Source organism: Pelodiscus sinensis, chromosome 2 (assembly GCF_052426305.1).
Source record: "Pelodiscus sinensis isolate ZL-2025 chromosome 2, ASM5242630v1, whole genome shotgun sequence".
In the NCBI taxonomy this organism is placed as follows: Eukaryota; Metazoa; Chordata; order Testudines; family Trionychidae; genus Pelodiscus; species Pelodiscus sinensis.
This window is the reverse complement of record NC_143053.1, coordinates 14,104,318-14,123,487: the sequence shown is the minus strand read 5'-3', so window position 1 is coordinate 14,123,487 and position 19,170 is coordinate 14,104,318. Positions and strand designations below refer to the sequence as shown.

Below are 19,170 nucleotides of genomic sequence, written 5' to 3'. Positions count from 1 at the left end.
CTACCTTCAGAGCTAGCTGGCCAGAGAGTGGTGGCTACTGGTTGGGTGCCCAGCTTTTGAGGCAACACCCTGCCACCAACAATACAGAAGTATTGTACTGCCACCCTTATTTCTGCACTGCTGCCTAAAGAGCTGGGCGGATGAAGAGTGGTGACAGCTGACTGAGGGTCCAGCTCTACAAGCGGCAGTGCAGAAGTAAGGGTGGCAATACCATACCATCCTCTTCTGCCCTACTGCTGGTTGGTGGCTTCAGAGTTGGGCTCCTGGCCATCAGCCACTGCTCTCCAGCTGCCCAGCAGCAGTAAGGGTAGCACTACCACAACCCTCCCCCCCACTCCCAACCCCTGCCCAACACACTCACACTCACACTCACACTCACACTCACACTCACACTCACACTCACACTCACACTCACACTCACACTCACACTCACACTCACCTTGCGGACCCCCACCCCAATTCCTTTTTGGGTCAGAATGCCTAAAATTACAAACACAAGAAAATTCAAATTTAAATTGTTGAAATCATTAAATCTATGATTTTTTTAAATCCTATGACAGTGAAGTTGACTCCAATGGACTGTGAATTCAGTAGGTCCCTAGTTATAGCAAATCAGCTAAAGGCACTAAATCAATGTGAAAAAAATAAAGAAGATTAAATCCTCAGGTTACCTTACTGTGATTTAATCCTCCTTAGAATTTAGGAGAGCTGACAGAAGGAGGTTGTGAATAATATGCCCACCTTGGAGACCTAGATTCCAATCCCTGATGCAATCAATGTTTAAGTGTTTTATAAAAAGTGGAACAGTTTTCAAGAGAAGGGACAGAGAAAAAACCATGCCATAGCACCTTGTAGGCTAGTGGTAAATGCAATCAGCTAGGAAGCGGGAGAGCTGAGTTCAAAGCCCTACTCCACATGATGTAGAGCGGGGACTTCATCCTCAGCATCCCACATGAGAATTCCATTCATTAGTTTATTGGGCATGAGAAATTGGCATCATCATACTTTGTGCATATCAAATGTATGTGCTCTAACCTCATTTCCTGGATCAGGCCCTTGTGGCAAGCTAAGCAAGGGAGCATTTTGTTTGTGAACCCTACAGAAACTTTGGCACCAAGTTGCTCTGTGATATCAGGACTCAGGCAGCATAGCTGTCTTTCAAATTAGACAAAATATTGGTCTATTGCTATTCCTTAAGGTTAATTCAATAATGACCTAAAGATAATTGCAGCCAAAATTTTCCTCAGCCAATGATTTTGGATGGGTCATCATTTGGGTGCCTTATTTGACATGCCTTGAATCTTTGTGGACCTAGCACAAAGTGTCTCAAGCTGAGCATTAACAAAAAATTAGATCACTTTTTAAATTGTGGTCCTAAGCAACTTGCCTTAGGTCACCCAGACAATGAGCATCAGCAGCAGAACATAGATCTCCTGACTCCTACTTTCTGGTTTGACCCACAAGAGTACACTCTCACTACAAGGGTGTGTCTACGCTGCGTCCTTAACTCGAAATAAGCTACACAATTTGAACTATGTAAATTGCAAAGCTTATTTTGAGTTAATTTCCAAATTGCTTATTTTGTAATTTGGCACTGTCTATACAGCGCTGAATTTTGAAATAAACCACTATTCTGAAATGTCCCTTAATCCTCATGGAACGAGGTTTACAGGAACAACAAAATAGTGAGCCCTTTATATTTGAAAATAATGGGCTTGTTTCATAGACACAGAATTTCTATTTCCAGATACCAGAAGTATCCCAAAATAGCACAGCAGTATAGACGTACCTTAATAGATTTTTTTCCTACAGTTAGTATGTCTGCTCCTAGAGTTGTCACAGTATCTTTTTCTTAGTAAATCTTCTCTTCCTTTCAAATTCTTGAAATTCAACTAGAGATACAAGGTGGGTTATACTGTATATTTCCAAACCCTGAAGAACTCTAAGTAAATTCAAAAGTTTGTCTCTCTCACCAATATTAGTTGGCCCAATAAAAGTTGTTATTTCTCTCATATCCTGGGACAATATGGCTACAACACCACTTCATATAGCAATTAAAGGCCAGCTAGTGCAAATGACAAAAAACTTCCTACACGTCATTTTAATTATTACCTCACAGAAGTAGAGAACTTTAAGATAAAAGAGATCAATACTCTCTCACTCAACATTATACAAAGCTAAAAATTATTTTGTGTGAACTATACAAACTTCAGAATTGAATTAAAAAATGCTTACTTGTTTATTCTAGAGAGGCCTAGTCTATTCTAAAAACTCCAATGACACATCTCAAAAATCAGCATTACAATCCATCCAACAGGAAATTTAAGCAACAAAAAGCTAATATGGCCTCAACAGAAAGTGAGGTTCTTGCTTGTCAGGATGGCAAAGAAAATTAGTATTTAAAACTTGCTTTCATCTTGCTGACCATGAAACAATTTAGGGAGGAATCAAACGTAGAAAACTTTCTTTAAAATGGCTGAAATTGATATGTATGACAAAATTAACAGAAGGAAATTAAGTCTGTATGTACATTGCTGCAGATTAAAGTGATCAATTTACTTATCAAGGGACACAACCAACAGTTAAGTTCTCAGTATAGTTGATTACAATGTTGGCATAGTTTGTATTGTTACAGTAACTGTATAAAAAACAATTCTCAACCATATCTATACTAAGACATAAATATCTGATTTATACTGCATGTACCTTTTTCCACACAATTACTTTAAACACAAGCACCAAGTATCTAATTAAATGTTCTGTCTCTTAGGGCATGTCTACACAGCATGGCTAAAGCTGAAATAAGCTATGCAACTTGAGCTTCATCAATTGTGTAGCTTAAGTCGAAATAGCTTATTTTGGTTTTGGCACTGTCCATACAGCAGGAAGTCCAAGAAAGAGCACTCTTCCTTCAACTTCCTTTACTCCTCATAAAATGAGGGTTACAGGAGTCAGAGTAAGAAGTCCTTCAGCTTGACATTATTTTGACATTATGTCAAAATAACTACTTGTAGTGTAGATGCGGACTATCTTATTTTAGAATAACGTTGTTCCGAAATAGCACTGCTGTGCAGATGTATGGTAAGGTGCTACAGGACCACTCGTTTTTTACAATGCTATTGTTATCTTATAGACAACAAAGGTTATATATTCCATGTTCTACTAGCAACCTCTTGTGGCCAAATGCAGTTGCTGCAGTCTACATTTTAGGGACCCAATCCCGCAAGGTACTGAGTGTCCTGAAGTAAAAGACACTAAAGACATTCAGGACCTGCATAAGAAAATAAACAAACATCTTCAAAACTGGTCACTAATTTTTGGTACCCTACATAAGATTCCTCAAATCTAATTTTCTGAAGTGTAGCATATCCACACTTGTATTTGAAATCACTTGGACTGTCTGAATTCTGCATTACAATTTGCCCGGAGTCAGATTCAAATCACTCAAACATTACTGAACTGGGGCCATAATCCAGAAGGTCTTCAATTTTAATCTATGCTCTCACTTACATATCATTATATAAACTGATTCCGAAATTTGCACAAGCTAGCCATAATACGTTTTTCACAGATAACTGAAATATACAAAAATGGCACTAATTTAGTGCACATTAGCAAGACATCTTACAGTTAGTCCTTTTTTAAAGTTATTTTCATACATAAACATTAGAAACTGTGTTTTGTTTTCTGTTACCCTTCTGAACAGTTTAAACTACTGATTGGATAGATGAGACCCTTCAGAATCTGAATGCAGTAACCGTGAGGTGTCTAAACATCTAGCAGCACTGAAACTTCCTTAAAGAGAACGAGTAGTCTGTGGCACTTTAGGCTATGTCTACACTGCACTCAAAACAAAAAGTAAGATACGCAATTTGCACGGAATGAGGGTTACCGGGATGCCAAAACAGCATGCCTGTAATGGGCGGCTTGTGAAGACACGGGGCGGCTATTGCAGGATACCTCTGGTATCCCGAAATAACGTTGATGTGTAGACATACCCTTAGAAACTAACAAAAATATACAGTAAACTTCCGATAATCCGGCACCTTTAGGACCCAGGGGGTGCCGGATTATCAGATATGCCGGACTATCAGAAGGGGAGGCTATGAGGGGTCTGGGGTGGGGTGGGGCGAAGCTACCCCAGACCTCCTCATAGCCCTCCCTTCTGATAATCCAGCTCTGCCCCAGGAGTCCCCAATTCAGCCACTGCTGGTCAGTTTCAGCAGCGGCTGAATCAGGGACGCCTGCAGCAGAGCAGCTGGGTTCTGCTGGGTTGGTCCGGTAGAGCCGACCCTTGGCGCCGTGAGACCAACCCGTCAGCACCCCAGCTGCTCTTGGGGACGCCTGGGGCAGAGCAGCTGAGGTGCTGATGGGTTGGTCCCACAGCGCCACTCCTCGGCACTACTGGACCAACCCAGCAGCACCCCAGCTGTCCCCAAGTCAGCCGCTGCTGATACTGATCAGCAGCTGACTCCAGAAAGCCAGAGGCAGAGCTGCTCTGCCCCGGGCTTTCTGGAGTCAGCCCTGGTCAGTTTCAGCAGCGGCTGAATCGGGACACCTGGGACAGAGCAGCTGGGGCGCAGCTGGGTTGGTCTGGTAGCGCCGAGGAGCGGCGCTGTGGGACCAACCCGTCAGCACCACAGATGCTCTGCCCCAGGTGTCCCCAAGTCAGCTGCTGCTGAAACTGACCAGCAGCTGATTCCAGGAAGTTGGGGCAGAGCAGCTCTGTCTCGGGCTTCCTGGAGTCAGCCGCTGGTCAATTTCAGCAGCGGCTGAATCCGGGACAGCTGGGGTGCTGCTGGGTTGGTCCCGCAGCCCCGAGGGGCCGCACTACTGGACCTACCCGGCAGCACTCCAGCTGTTCCGCCCCCTGCTTCCCAGATTCAGCGCTGGTCAGTTTTAGCAGCGGCTGAATCAGGGAAGCTGGGGGCAGAGCAGCTCCAATGGTCCGGCTGCCCGGAGCACTTCCGGGTTCCTGATGGTGCCGGACCATCAGGAGTGCCGGACCGTCAGATGCCGGACCATCAGAGTTTTACTGTATATAGCATCACTAGAGGGCTGTGCCCCCTGCTCATTGCACTCACCAATCCCCCTCTCACAGTGGGTAGGCAACCCCAGATCTCCCTGTGGCCACTGAGGAGGGCCAGGCTGCAGCCATGCCAACCCGGACCCCTTCCCACACTGCCGCAAACCAGGATATCTTCTTCCTTACCCCTGCCCACAACCCAGGGTCTTTTTCTCTGCCCCCTCCCCCCAACCTAGTCCCCCTCTCCCAGGCCACAGTGTGCACCAGGTCTGGCTCTAACCCCAGTGGCTGGGGAGGAACAGGGGTGCTTGCCCGCCCCGCATGGGGCACAGGTAGCACCGTGAACACGCGGTGCTCCGGGGCACTGCAGCCTGCTGAAGTGAGGAAAGCAGCAGTGTCACAACTTCACCCGTGTGGTTCCACCTGTGCTGCTTACTGCCCCAGCCCTGCCCGCAGAGCCCTGGGCCACCTATCTACCCACCGGGAGCCAAAGGGAAGGAGCAGACAGGTTAGTGTAGCAGTTTGCCTGAGCAGTTTGGGGGTGTTTTGGCACTCATGGTAAGTGCAGCTGCTGGGGAGGGGGTAAATCTCCGCAGGGGCAGGCAGACTCTGGATCGTCAGACACTGCATTCCAGCTTCCCAAGAGCCTGGTGGCAGAGATGCTCCTAAGAGCCCACTGCTGGCACATAAGTCCTGCTGGGAGCCCTGCTCCTAGCACCTGTCCCCAGGCTACTGTCCTGAACACTGTACCCTCCTCGGGTTATCACGGCTGCAATGAGAGGTCTGGAAGCTACTGTGCCATGTTTCTTGGTGTTAAAAGCACTGTGGGATGGAGGTTGAGCAAGGGGGAGTAGAGGCTTGGTTTAAAATAGCAATTCCAAATGGCAAGGGGTGGGGAAGCAGTGAGGTCAGGCTTGAGCTGGGAGAGGGGGGAAAAGAGGAAAGGAGAAAGAGAGGGAAGAGGCTGGCGGGACACAGAGGCTATGTCTACACTGGCGAGATCTTGCGCAAGAACATCTTGCGCAAGGGTTCTTGTGCAAAAACTCTTGTGCAAGGACATGTCCACACTGCCATGTGCTTTTGCACAAGAGCATCCATGGCAGTGTGGACGCTCTCTTGTGCAAGAAAGCTCTGATGGCCATTTAAGCCATAGGGCTTACTTGCGCAAGAAGACCCTTCCATGCATCCACACTGCCCTCTTGCACAAGAGCTCTTGCGCAAGAGGGCTTACACTTGTTAGAAAAGAGCGTAGCTCTTGCACAAGAAGCCCTGTTTTCTTACGCCATATTGTAAATCTTCTTGTGCAAGAGCGGGTGAGCAGTGTGGACGCTCTGCGGGTTCTTGCGCAAGAACAGCTGTTCTGGCACAAGAACCTGCCAGTGTAGACATAGCCAGAGTGACATGATGATGTCACTCTGTCAGTCTGCAGGAAAAGTTTTTTTTAATATATAGAGATGAGCTTTTGTGGTCAAAACTCACTTCTTCAAATCAGTTCTCATCTGCAGAAGTGGGTTTTGCCCACGAAAACTCATTATATATATATATATATATATATATATATATATATATAAAATAAAAGTCTTAAAGGTGCCACAGGACTACTCATTGTTTTTAAAGTTACAGACTTACACAGCTACCCTTCTGAGACAGCCTTAAAGAGGCTTTTAGGAGCACTTCTTTCCTTAACACTAATTTTTTTTTATTGAAGCTAATGTTTTAAAAAATGTACATAATAAACCTGTTGAGAAAAAGTGACTGTACATCTGGGTGCCAGACTCAGATTATCTACAAACATTAAAGGTTTGCCTAAAAGCGATGCCAAACATATGGGCTGTGTCTAGACTGGCAAATTTTTCCGCAAAAGCAGCTGTCTACACTAGCCGCTTGAATTTCCGCAAGAACACTGATGATCTAACTGACGAACACTGACGATCTGATGTAAGAAATCAGTGCTTCTTGCGGAAATACTATGCTGCTCCTGTTCGGGCAAAAGTCCTTTTGCGCAAAAGGGCCAGTGTAGACAGCTCAGATTTGTTTTGCGCAAAAAAGCCCCGATCGCGAAAATGGCGATCAGGGCTTTTTTGCGGAAAAGCGTGTCTAGATTGGCACTGATGCTTTTCCACAAAAAGTGCTTTTGCAGAAAAGCGTCCATGCCAATCTAGATGCTCTTTTCCGCAAATGCTTTTAACGGAAAACTTTTCCGTTACCAGCATTTGCGGAAAATCATGCCAGTTTAGACATGGTATACAAAAGCTTCAGAGGGGTAGCTGAATTAATATGTAACAGAAAAAAATTTAACACACAATAGTAGCACTTTAAAGACTAACCAACATGTAGACGATATCATGAAATTTCATGGGCACAACCCATACAATTAGCAATCAGAGTTTTAGGTGTGCAAGTTGAAGAGTACTGTGTGGATTTTAGCAATCAAGTATTTGGGTACCTCACTCATGAAAGGTTTTACAGAGAATTGATAATTGAAAGCAAATACAGGCAGTCCCCGGGTTACATCAATCCAACTTGTGTCGGATCCCTAGTTACAAACGGGAGGGGGGGGCCGCAACTAGTGCGGGGTGCCTCCCCCACTGTCGCTGCCTCCAGCGGCGCGGGGGGCGCTCCCCCCCAGCAGACCAGGGAGACACGGAGCGGCTTTTCTCACCGTGGAGGACACGGGTCTGCTGGGGGGAACAAGACACCAGCCAAAAGGGGGCACCCCAGAGCGGAAAAATTAATTTCCTAGGGAACAGCAGGAGCAGCAAGACCCATTGTGTTACAGTCCCCACCTTGGGAGCAACAGCTCTTTCCCTCTTCAGCACTAGAGCTGCAAGTATCTTGTTAGCGTCACATGAAATTAACAAGTCCCTTCCAGCCTGGCAGAGGTCAAGCTGAAAAATTACCCAGTGGTGTGGGTGGGCAAAAATGGGGAGGAGCAGGACAGAAGGGAAGAGGGGATAAGCCCCAACCCCACCCCCTGGCTGGAGCGGAGCAGGGTAAGCCCCAAGGGGATGGGTCTGGTTGCAAAGTGGGTGAGTGGACAATGAGGACCCACCTGTGGCTAAACTCCTGTTCCCAACACAGTATTTTTCTTTAAAATTAATCCTGTGGATAAATTCACACACACACTTCACAGGAAGGGATTTCCATTTTCTGCTCAGCAGAATATAACAACAGCTTTGATTGTATCAATATTTCACTGTGCTCTCCAATGACTATTGATTACATTTAATACCCATTTCACTGAACCATCTGTAGCAAATTCTATTTGGAACAGTAATATGCATTGAATACACTTTTTTTAGTTATAAAAACAAAGATTCTGACTATTAAATGAATAACTGGGATCTTTCAGATACCCCAAAAGGAAGATTTGGATATAACATGAAACACTGAAACTTATGATCAATTTTTAATTAAAATAGCAACCAAAAAAACCTTCATATCAAAACAGTATGTGTTTTTCTTAGAATAAGGAAGTTGTAAGAATCAGGGTCTTTTCCACCTAACTCCAGCTCCCCGTCCCCCCCCAAAATATGTACCAGTTCTGACTTACATACAAATTCAACTTAAGAACAAACCTACAGTCCCTATCTTGTACGTAACCCGGGGACTGCCTGTACACCAATGAAGGGAGACTGTCCCTCAGTAAATCAGAGCATGTCAAAAAATCCTAACCACTCAGCCTGTCTGAGGAGGGTCAGTCTGAGACCACCCATCCTTCCATTTTTTTGAGGGGGGGCACACAGTGCAATGGGGGGAGGTGGAAAGACTCCTAACCGCTATCTCCAAGCAGCAGGGAAAAACTCCAAAACACACTTCACCCTCCCTTACCCAGCTTCCTCCTATAGTTAGAGGAGTGGGGAACTGAAGCCAATGATCTAAAGCAGGATTTCCCAACCTATGGGTCAGGACCCAAATATGGGTTACCATTACATTTCAAAAGGGTCGCCAAGTGTCTCCCCACATGGCTCTGCCCCTCCTCCTCCCCCCATTTTTGAATTGCTTTGGGTCACCAAGTCTTTCTGAATTGTCAAAATGGGTCCCCATCTGGAAAAGATTTAGAACTGCTGATCTAAAGGCACAGATGGGTAAGGATATCTCCACAACCCCCCACAGAAGGGATTTCAGGGATTTCCCTGCCCATATGTGGACTTCCCATAGCAGAAGGAATCCCCACCCACCCTGAGCCCCTGCCTAGAAGAGGCAAATCCCAAGCACTGCTCAGCTCATGGGGGCAGACAAGTCCCAGAATAGCATGGTGGGGCAGGTGCACAGAGCCTCCACCCTTCCCTCCTAAAAACTAACAGTCTGAGGTGGCTAGGATGGAAGGGTGGGGTTGGAATAGGAGGGGATGAGGTTAGCAGCTGACAATGGCCGGAGGGGGGGGGGCAGAGTGGGGAGGAGCTGAAGAGGTGGACAGGAGGCTGGGGGGCTCAAAGCAGGAGGGGTGAGTTAGCAGCTGACTGGGGGGGCAGCTGGCTGGGGGGTTCAGAACAGGAGGGGGAGTTAGCAGCTGGCTGGGGGGTTCAGAACAGGAGGGGGAGTTGGCAGCTGGCTGGGGGCAGGAGGCTGGGGGGTCGCTGACTGGGGGGGCTCGGAGCAGGAGGGTGAGTTAGGAGCTGGCTGGGGAGCGGAGCAGGAGGCTGGGGGGGCGCTGACGGGGGGCTCGGAGCAGGAGGGTGAGTTAGGAGCTGGCTGGGGGGGGCAGGAGGCTGGGGGGGCGCTGACGGGGGGCTCGGAGCAGGAGGGTGAGTTAGGAGCTGGCTGGGGGGGCAGGAGGCTGGGGGGGTCACTGACGGGGGGCTCGGAGCAGGAGGGTGAGTTAGGAGGTGGCTGGGGGGGGCAGGAGGATGGGGGGGCGCTGACTGGGGGGGCTCGGAGCAGGAGGGTGAGTTAGGAGCTGGCTGGGGGGGCAGGAGGCTGGGGGGTCGCTGACGGGGGGCTCGGAGCAGGAGGGTGAGTTAGGAGCTGGCTGGGGGGGCAGGAGGCTGGGGGGGCGCTGACAGGGGGGCTCGGAGCAGGAGGGTGAGTTAGGAGCTGGCTGGGGGGGCAGGAGGCTGGGGGGGCGCTGACGGGGGGGGCTCGGAGCAGGAGGGTGAGTTAGGAGCTGGCTGGGGAGCGGAGCAGGAGGGCTGAGCTAGCCCGGGGGGCTCGGTGGCTGAGGAACGGGAGGGGAGGGGACAGGCCGTCAGTGGGAATAATACCAACGGGAACTACTTCAGACACGCGGACTGATTACGGAACAAACAGCTACCGGACGGGACTACTTTTTCTACTCCCACCCTCCTCTCACGGTAGAATCCCTCCGCCAGAGTCCCCCTCCCCCCACTGCTCACATTTAGACCCGCACCGCCCCGCGGCCCCACTTACCTGTGGCCGGAGCCTCCATAGCTCGCGGCAGTGAAATAAGGCCCGAGGTGGGTTTTATGGCACTTGCGTCCTAGAGCGCCAGGCCGTCCCGGCGCCCCGCTCCTTGCTAAATTATTATTTTTAACAGGGGTCAGGAAAGCGAGGCGGCGGATTATGGCGAATCTGCCTTCTCCGACACGGCGGCTTCTTCCTCGGCGACGTCGCGCGGAGAGCGCGAGGGCAAAGGGGGAAGGGAGGGGTCGGCGAGATGCGCGCGCGCCGCCCAACCGCTGCCGAGCTGCGGTTGGGCGGCGCGTGAGCCTCTTCCCATCCCGCCTGGCGGCGCGGCCGCTCCTCCCGCCTCGTGCCGCCGGGGCTGCGGCGTCATCGCTGGGAGCGCCCGGGCGCCGCGGAGAGAGGCGTTCAGGTCTTCGCGGGGGGAGCGGGACGGGCCTGTGCAGGGAGCTCGCGGGTTCGCAGCCCCGGCGCCAGGCTGAGGGGAAGCCGCGCCCCCAGCTTGCTGGGCAGAGGACGGGACGGGGCCGCTGAAACTCCATTTCCGGGCCTGGCTCGGTCTCCCTCCGCGGCCCTTTCACGGCAGTGCCTCAGTTTCCCTCCCTGCCAGGGGCTACAGGTGACGCGGCCTGGCAGAGGGTGCCCGCGGTGCGTGGGGAGGTGGGATTATGGCTCACGCTCTAGCTCGCTTGCTAAGTATCACAGTCAGGATGACGGTTTCCTGGATGGGCTGGTACGGCCTGTGGTGCTGCACGTGTGCAGTGTTGTTACATTAAACAGGTTACAGGCTGCAGTCACACCTCCCGGTGCAGTGTAAACGTGCCTGAGACTAGGGACATAAAAAATTGGTTAAATATGTAACTGTGGATTCTAGTAGCTCCCTAGGCTGCAGGATTTGCAGTATAAAGCAGAGCCTGCAGCATAGTTGGCTCCCGGGGAGTGAGGCCGGAGCAGGCAGGGCCGGCTCGAGCTATTCCTGTGCCCCAGGAAGTGGGCACATGACGCATGCATGGCCCCGCACCCTGGCACTCTGCACTTTACCGCTGCAGTTGGGCGTGTGGCACCTGATGGCAGCTCTAAGGGGTGCCATGCGGCCCCCAGGCGTGCAACACCTAATGGCAGCTCTAAGGGGCGCCATGCGTCCGGGCACGTGGTGCCCCTTACAGCTGCCATCAGGTGCCCCCCCATAGGTTGGCGCCCCAGGCAGCTGCCCGGCTAGCCTCCCCCTTAATCTGGCCCTAAGAGCAGGTATGTGCCAGGACCCAGCTTATGGGCTGGCTCCTGGATGCTGGCCCCACTTCCAGGGAGCTGGCTTCACTGCAGGCTCTGCAGTATAATTTTATACAACAGAGCCTAGCCAGCTCTCTAGGAGCAGAAACCAGCATGTAACTGTAGTGAAAACTTAAGCTGATGTGTATCTATTAACCATTTAAATCAGGGGTGTCCAAACTTTTTTCAAAGAGGGCCAGATTTGATGAAGTGAACATGCGTGAGAGCCGACCATTTTGCCTGACATTCTTTGAACCATTAAAATTAAATGCAAATTAACTATTTTATGCAAAGTTTATTGCAAACGGCATACTTTTCATTTTGTCACATGGATGACAAATCTAAACAGGTGTTAAATCACTCTGCCTTTCATATCTGAAGGCCAGATGAAAAAAAAAAATCCAGGAAGCTGAAATATACGTCAGGAACATTGTAAAGTACATTACATATTATTGGTAATAAAGGTTGTCTGTCAACTTTTAAGTTAAAAAAATATGAACAGGAACATAACACCAAGTATACATGTTGTGTCCAAATATATTTATAACTGATTTAGACCAACTGACATTAACTGAGATTTTACAATGTATTCATCTCAATACATATGGATTCGTTGGGGGCCATAAAAGATAGATATTGCCAAATTACCTGTGGGGCCGTATTAAACCGGAACACGGGCCGCAATTGGCCCACGGGCAGGACTTTGGACATGCCTGATTTAAATGGTTATACTTTTACACCCCTTTCCCTGACACTGATGGAGATCTTACAGGAGGGGGAACAAAGGATCACCTCTCTCCCCTGCCCCTCCCCCCCTTACAAAAGCAATAGGGGAGGGGCAAAGGCCCAGTAACCTTTAGGCATAGCCATCCTGGGCTCTGCCGGCAGCCCAAGGGACTACCAGTAGTTGTCCTCCCACACTCACCTCAGAGATGAGAAGCGGAGCGACCTCTCCGCTCCCTTCCCATCTCCCAGTCACATTGCTCAGGAGAGGGTTCTTGGGGAAGAGGTGGGATGTCCCCTGCACTCACCAAAAGTGGCAAGCAGAGTGACATAGCTGGGAGTTGAGTTGCATCACTTCTCCCTGCCGCCGCTGGTGAGTGTCTGTTTGCTATGGGGCAAAATAGTGGTCTCTATCATAGAGCAAGAGCTGCGTCATTATTGGGTAGGAAGATCTGACCCTGAGGATATAAAAAACGTCCACAATGGAATGTTGACACTCTTGGAATTCCTCCAGTGGAATCAGGAGGTATTTGGCTAGATACTTCAGTGAGTTCTGGAAGACCCTAAAATCATCTGCATAAGAGGGTAGTGGTAGCATGACTGCCTCAGTGGAGAAGAAGAGGACTTGGTTAAAAGAGGAGATGCTGTTTGGTGGGTACCAAAGGAACACATGCAGCTCTCTAGGAGAGCCATTGCACTACTGGCAGGTGTTTCTTCATGCAGGTACCCTTAAAATTGGCAGATCAGTTCACCAAAAATTCAGATAATCAGGAGAATGGGGAAGTGCAACACTGCAGCATTGTCTAGTGGCCACAGGAGAAATTACCAGCATCTGACTATTCCTCTGAAACTAGTTTTGTGAGATCCTTTTGAAGCTCTTCAGTCTGCTTTATTCTTAACTATCTTGAGTAGTTTAATATCTGCAAATTTTGCCACCTCACTTCACACCCTTTCCCCAAATCATTTATAAATAGGTTAAATAGGATTAGTCCCAGTAAGGCCCCTTGTGTGACACCACTAATGGCTTCTATCCATTCTGAAAGCTGACCATTTATTCCTACCCCTTGTTTCCTGTCATTTAATCAGTTATCAATCCATGAGCAGACTTTCTCTCTTATCCCATGACAACTAACTTTACTTAAGAGCCTTTGGTGAGGGCCCTTCTCAAAGGCTTTCTAGAAATCTAAGTACACTATATCCACTGGATTCCCCTTGACCATTTGCTTGTTGACATCCTCAAAGAACTTTAGTACATTTGTAAGGCATAATTTCCCATTACATAATCTATCTTGACTTTTCCCCAACAAATTATGTTCAGCTATATGAATGACAGTTCTATTTTAGCTATAGTTTCAACTAATTTGCCCGGTACTGATATTAGACTTACCAGTTTGTAATTGCCAGAATCACCTCCAGAGTCTTTTTAAATATTAGTGTCACATTAGCTATCTTCTAGTCATTAGGTACAGACGCTGATTTAAAGGATAGGTTACAAACCACAGTTAATAGTTCTGCAATTTCACATTTGAGTTCTTTCAGAATTCTTGGGTGAATGCCATCTGGTCCCAGTGACTTGTTACTGTTAAGTTTATCAATTTGTTCCAAAACGTTCTCTAATGACACCTCAATCGGGGACAAGTCCTCAAATTAGTCACCTAAAAAGAATGTTTCAGGTTTGGGAATCTCCCTAACATCCTCAGCTGTGAAGACTAAAGCAAAGAATTTATTTAGTTTCTCTACAATGATTCCACATGATAGGACATCTCATATTACACACTGCCACTAGCAACACTCACACAGATACAGCTCCCCAGTCTCCCTAGCCAGGGGTCAGGTAAGAGAGGATAGTTACACCCAAATGCAGAGAGCATCAGAGACAACCAATGCAGAGAATCAGAACAACTCCCCAGATGATTGGTCCTGGTTCTTTTCTAGGCTTTAAAGAGCATGACTAAGCCCTGAGTCTCTTCCTTGTCACTGGCTCCCCAGCTAATCCAATCAGCAGTGAGACTCTGAGGGACAGGAAGCTATGGGAAAAGGGAAATGAAAAAGACAAATTCCAATGTCCCCCATGATAAGGGACAAAGGCCTTAGTGGGAAAATAATTCTCCCAGTGTAACTTAGTGTTTCCCACATCTTGCATTTGCCAGCACCAAGTGGATCAGACTGTATCAGCACCAAACCTTTCACAGGCTCTTACCTTTTCCACAGAGATGTCTGTCTTCTAGCTCAGTTAGTTCTGGAAAAGGAGAATACTTCAAAGAGGTTCCTTCTTGTGCTCATGTTCATTACCCTGAATCCTCTTAGTCCTCAAGGACAGACCTCAAGAAGGAGACTCCCTGTAGCAAAGCCCTGGGGCTCTTTGAGATTTCCCTTGCCCTTCAGCCTGTCCTGCCTGGCCGTTGTCATGGTCTTTCTGTGAGGTCACCGCTTCCCAATGTCCTTTAGCCAATAAGGTGGGGCACTGCAAAAGGCCTTGTGATGTCACTGCCACACCCATCTCTGCTTTGTGGGGCTAATGTACTGCCCCGACCAGCTCCTTTGCATGTTTGAGCTGTTCCCCTGTGCCACCCCCCACTCACTCAATGTTAGTTCTGGGATCAGGCAGGCTGCACATGGAAACATCAGAGGCTGCTGAGTGCCACATGCAATTTGCAGAGCTATGCAGACTTTAAGGCCAGAAGAGACTGTTCAATCATCTAATCCAAGGGTGGGCAATAATTTTCACAGCAGGGGCCACTTCATGAAAAAATGAGGAAGAACACCTCTTGTGCAAGAGGGGGCATTTGGGCAAAAAGGAGCCATCTACACCTCCTTTTTGCACAAAAATAGCCCCTAATTAATTATGCAAATGAAGTGCAGCAATATGCTAATCCACACTTCATTTGCATAGGCTTTTGCACAAGAAAGGTGCAGTGTAGATATAGCCAGAGTGTAAAAGACATACTTCATGTGTGAAAGACAGACTTTGTAACACAGATTGAGTGTGTATATGGCAGGGTGTATATGACTGTGAATGTGTGGCACAAACTCTGGGTGTGTGACTGACACAGAAAGTGTGTGCTGGCTGCTGCTGGGTAAGTTTCTGAGGGAAGCCACATTCTATTTCTTTAAAAGAAATCTATCCTGCTCAGTTGTCACCTTCTGCACTCTGAGTCACTTACCATCCACACTTTGGATTGGAGCAGCTCTGCTCACTGTCTCTCTCCCTCTCTGCAGAGTTGGGGTACAGGGGCAGGGAAACACCCTGACTTCAGCACTCTCTCCCCTCCCCCTGCTTTGCACAGCAGGAGAATCCTGGGAGCAGCTTTGCTGCAAGAAGGAGCAAGGTGGGGAGAGGGGCAACATGGCGCTGCAGCGTCACACTTCCCCATTCTCCTGATTATCTGAATTTTTGATGATCTGATCTGGCCCTGGTCCCAATTCAATGTGACAAGTGGGGCTCTGCTGTGTAATATATGGAACAGCCTGTCTTCTAGTTCAATTAGTTCTGGGAAAGGAGAACACTCCAAGGAGGCTCCCCCTCATGCTCACATTTATTACCCTGAATCCTCTCAGTCCTCAAGGATAGACCTCAAGGAGGCTTCCTGCAGCCAAGCCATGGGGCTCTCTGGGATTGTCCCTGCCCTGCAGCCTGTCCTGCCTGGCCATTGTCATGGACTCTCAATGAGGTCACTCAAACCCTCTTAATCCCCTCGTGCACCCCTGGCCCTGGTCATAACTCCCTCCCAGAAACTGTACCCCCTCCTGCATCCTTATGTTCTCCTGGACCTTGCATCCTAATCCCTTGCCACTGGTCATAATCCTGTCCTTCATCCAAACTACCTCCCTGACCCCACATCCTCTCCTGCACTCCAGTCTCTTACCCCAGGCTCCCGTCTGTACTCAGCCTCCATCTCAGACTCCACACATCCTCCAATAATATAGAATACTGTGGCCCTTGACCACTTATCGTTGTGGAATGCCCCCCCCCCATCAAAAATTATTGCCCACCCCAATATAGAACATGGAACCAAATTACCCAGGACTGAAAAATAGAAGTAATAATGTAAAATACTCAGGAATGATGAAAACCTAAATATTACACACTTCCCAAAGAACAAACAAATTTAAGTTTTATTAAGAAAAAATTTAGAAGAAATTAGATCTAAGTGAAGGAGGCTATATTTTGCTCACTTTAATGATAATATGTGGCTCATACATTGCACTTTTAATTAGTAGATCTCAACGTACTTTAAAAAGAAGACAGGTAAAATTCCCATTTTACAAATGAGGAAATTGAGGTATAAGGCAATGAAGTAATGTGTCCAAGATCATTCAGCAGAGTGGTAGCCAAGTCAGAAATAGAACCCACATCACCTGAGTCACAGCTCTGCTAAGTTAATAGGCATGTTGTATGAATAAGCAGGCCCACAGTTCATATTTTTCAGGCATTTTTGCAGGCTAATAGTCTGGAGTAATACTCCTCTTAAAAATGGGCTCTCAAGGATACTGGCATTACATGCATTTATTTATTATGTTAAAAGGACAACCTGGAATGAGGAGAAAGTGGTTTCCAATACAAGTTTATGGACATCTGAACAAAAATAGTGCTTCAGCAGTTGTGTGAAAATTTTTTAAAAAATTTATATTTAGAAAGAGACTTTGGGTTTTTGGTGTTTTGTTATGTTTTTAAAATAAAGTTAATGGAGATTACCTTTCCCTTCCAGTTCTAGGAGATAGGCAATCTAGTCCAGTCCCCTGCCTTCACAGCAGTACCAAGTACCATCCCTGACAAATTTTTGCCTCATCTCCCTAAATGGCCTCTACAAGGATTGAACTTGCAACCCTGGGTTTAACAGGCCAATGTGCAAACCACTGAGCAATCATTTCCCCCCCATTTTAGTCCATGGACCACAGTCACATTAGTTTGAATACTTAAAAACAAGTATTTTCCAATCTATGAATGCAGGCAATGGTTCCTTATACCAGTAAACTAAAGTTACTAGACATGGGGAATAGGCTGTTCGTTCAAAAGATACTGCAGCAGTGATGATCTAGTCTATTCTGGTTAAAATAGAGGAATCTGCAGAGGGGAATTAAAATTAAAGTGTAATTTTATATGCAAATAAATATTAGTACAATAAAAAGCAAGTGGTTGAACAGTAGTAATGCAGAAATAGACCGTAGGTACAAATGAGCAATAAAAAGTAAAGACTATTTAGTTTGATACTGCAATTTAAAAAGCTCCATCAAAACAAAATCCTGGATTGTATTAAGAGATATTGGTAATGTTATTTTCTTCCTGTTTCCACATTCCTGGTTAAACCACCATTAGAAAATGTGTTCAGTGCTGGCCACTCTTATACAGAAAAAGGCGAAAGATTTATACGATCTGAAGAGAAACCAGAGTAAGTAACCAGAAAAAGATATATAGAAACACTACCTTGAGTTCCCAGAAAAACAACTAAGATAAGGATAGAAATGTAGCTGTGTTAGTCTGGTGTAGCTAAAACAAAATACGGGACTATGTAGCACTTTAAAGACTAACAAGATGGTTTATTAGATGATGAGCTTTCGTGGGCCAGACCCACTTCCTCAGATCAAATAGTGGAAGAAAATAGTCACAGCCATATATACCAAAGGATACAATTAAAAAAAAAAGTGAACACACATATCCCCCTTCTGTTCTGAAATATGATTTGTCCTTTTCATATGTGTTCACTTTTTTTTAATTGTATCCTTTGGTATATACGGCTGTGACTATTTTCTTCCACTATTTGATCTGAGGAAGTGGGTCTGGCCCACGAAAGCTCATCATCTAATAAACCATCTTTAAAGTGCTACATAGTCCCGTATTTTGTTTTAACTAAGATAATGAGTTTGAAAAGAGCATTTTCTGGGGAAAAGTGGATTTAATTAAATACATATAGCCTGAAAAATTTAAGATTTGAAATAGGAAGGAAGTACTGTATAAATATGGCATATAACTACCTATGTGGATACTAACAAGAAAAGGAGAAATTGAATGTATTACTTAGCAAATCTAAGACTAGAAATAAAAAACATGAAGAGAATCAGTTTTAAATATCCAAATATAAATCTATTTTAATAGTTAAAGTTCAAATAGGACATGGAAGGAATTTCCAAAAAAACTGGTGGAATAAAAATCACCACAAAATCTTCAAATCAGTTTGAGCTGTGCCTACAAAGTCTAGGGAAGAAACCAAAACCTATATATGAATTATGGCTTTTTACAGTTCTCAGACCAAGCAAATCTGCCAAATAAGTTCTGTACTTAGTTGAGAGCACACAGTTCTTTGGATGTAGTTGCACAATTATCTCATTTATCAGAAGGTAGCCCTATTAGTTTGGGGTGTGTTTTTTGTTTTGTTTTGTTTTGTTTTTATGAAGGTCAGATTACTGAGAACTGAGATGGGTCTTTTCTGAACATTGGTGAACTCTTTATTGCTTTGACTTTAGGACTTTTCCATCTGTATTCTTGACAAAGGGCATTGCAACATGAAGCAGCTGTGATCCAGATCAGATAAAAGTAGAAGGGAAATCTTATGAACTGGACTATTTTTATACAGAACTATTTTTTGCATTGCTAGATAAGCACATGATTTAGTCTGATTAATGGCTAAAGACCATAATTTGGTCATGTTGTTCTTTAATATACCGTAAAATACTGCTATGCAAAGTTTTTGCCCTTTGATGTAGTTACAACATATCTTACTTGGGGATAAGTAGTGCTTGATGGATTTCTTTTTACAGTTGCTGGAAGGCTGTTGCATAAACACTCAGCA

General features: G+C 46.5%; 1 protein-coding gene across 6 annotated transcripts in view; it reads right to left on the bottom strand.

The window, feature by feature from the left end:
- ZFAT (zinc finger and AT-hook domain containing) overlaps nucleotides 1-19,170 on the bottom strand; it is a 254,589-nt gene that overhangs the window by 151,600 nt on the left and 83,819 nt on the right. The window contains exons 1-2 of one of the 6 annotated variants that reach the window (XM_089776155.1): nucleotides 14,583-16,297; nucleotides 11,068-11,219 (exon numbers count right to left, since the gene is read on the bottom strand). The exons of 2 other annotated variants lie outside the window; for them this stretch is intronic. Coding sequence is in view for 2 of the 4 variants with exons in the window: in XM_075920090.2 (XP_075776205.2) it covers nucleotides 10,397-10,415 (19 nt within the window). In the remaining 2 variants the exon portion in view is untranslated. Of the gene's footprint in view, nucleotides 1-10,396; nucleotides 11,032-11,067; nucleotides 11,220-14,582; nucleotides 16,298-19,170 lie in introns of those variants that run through there. 3 more of the 6 variants (XM_075920085.2, XM_075920090.2, XM_075920083.2) reach the window with 3 other exon arrangements.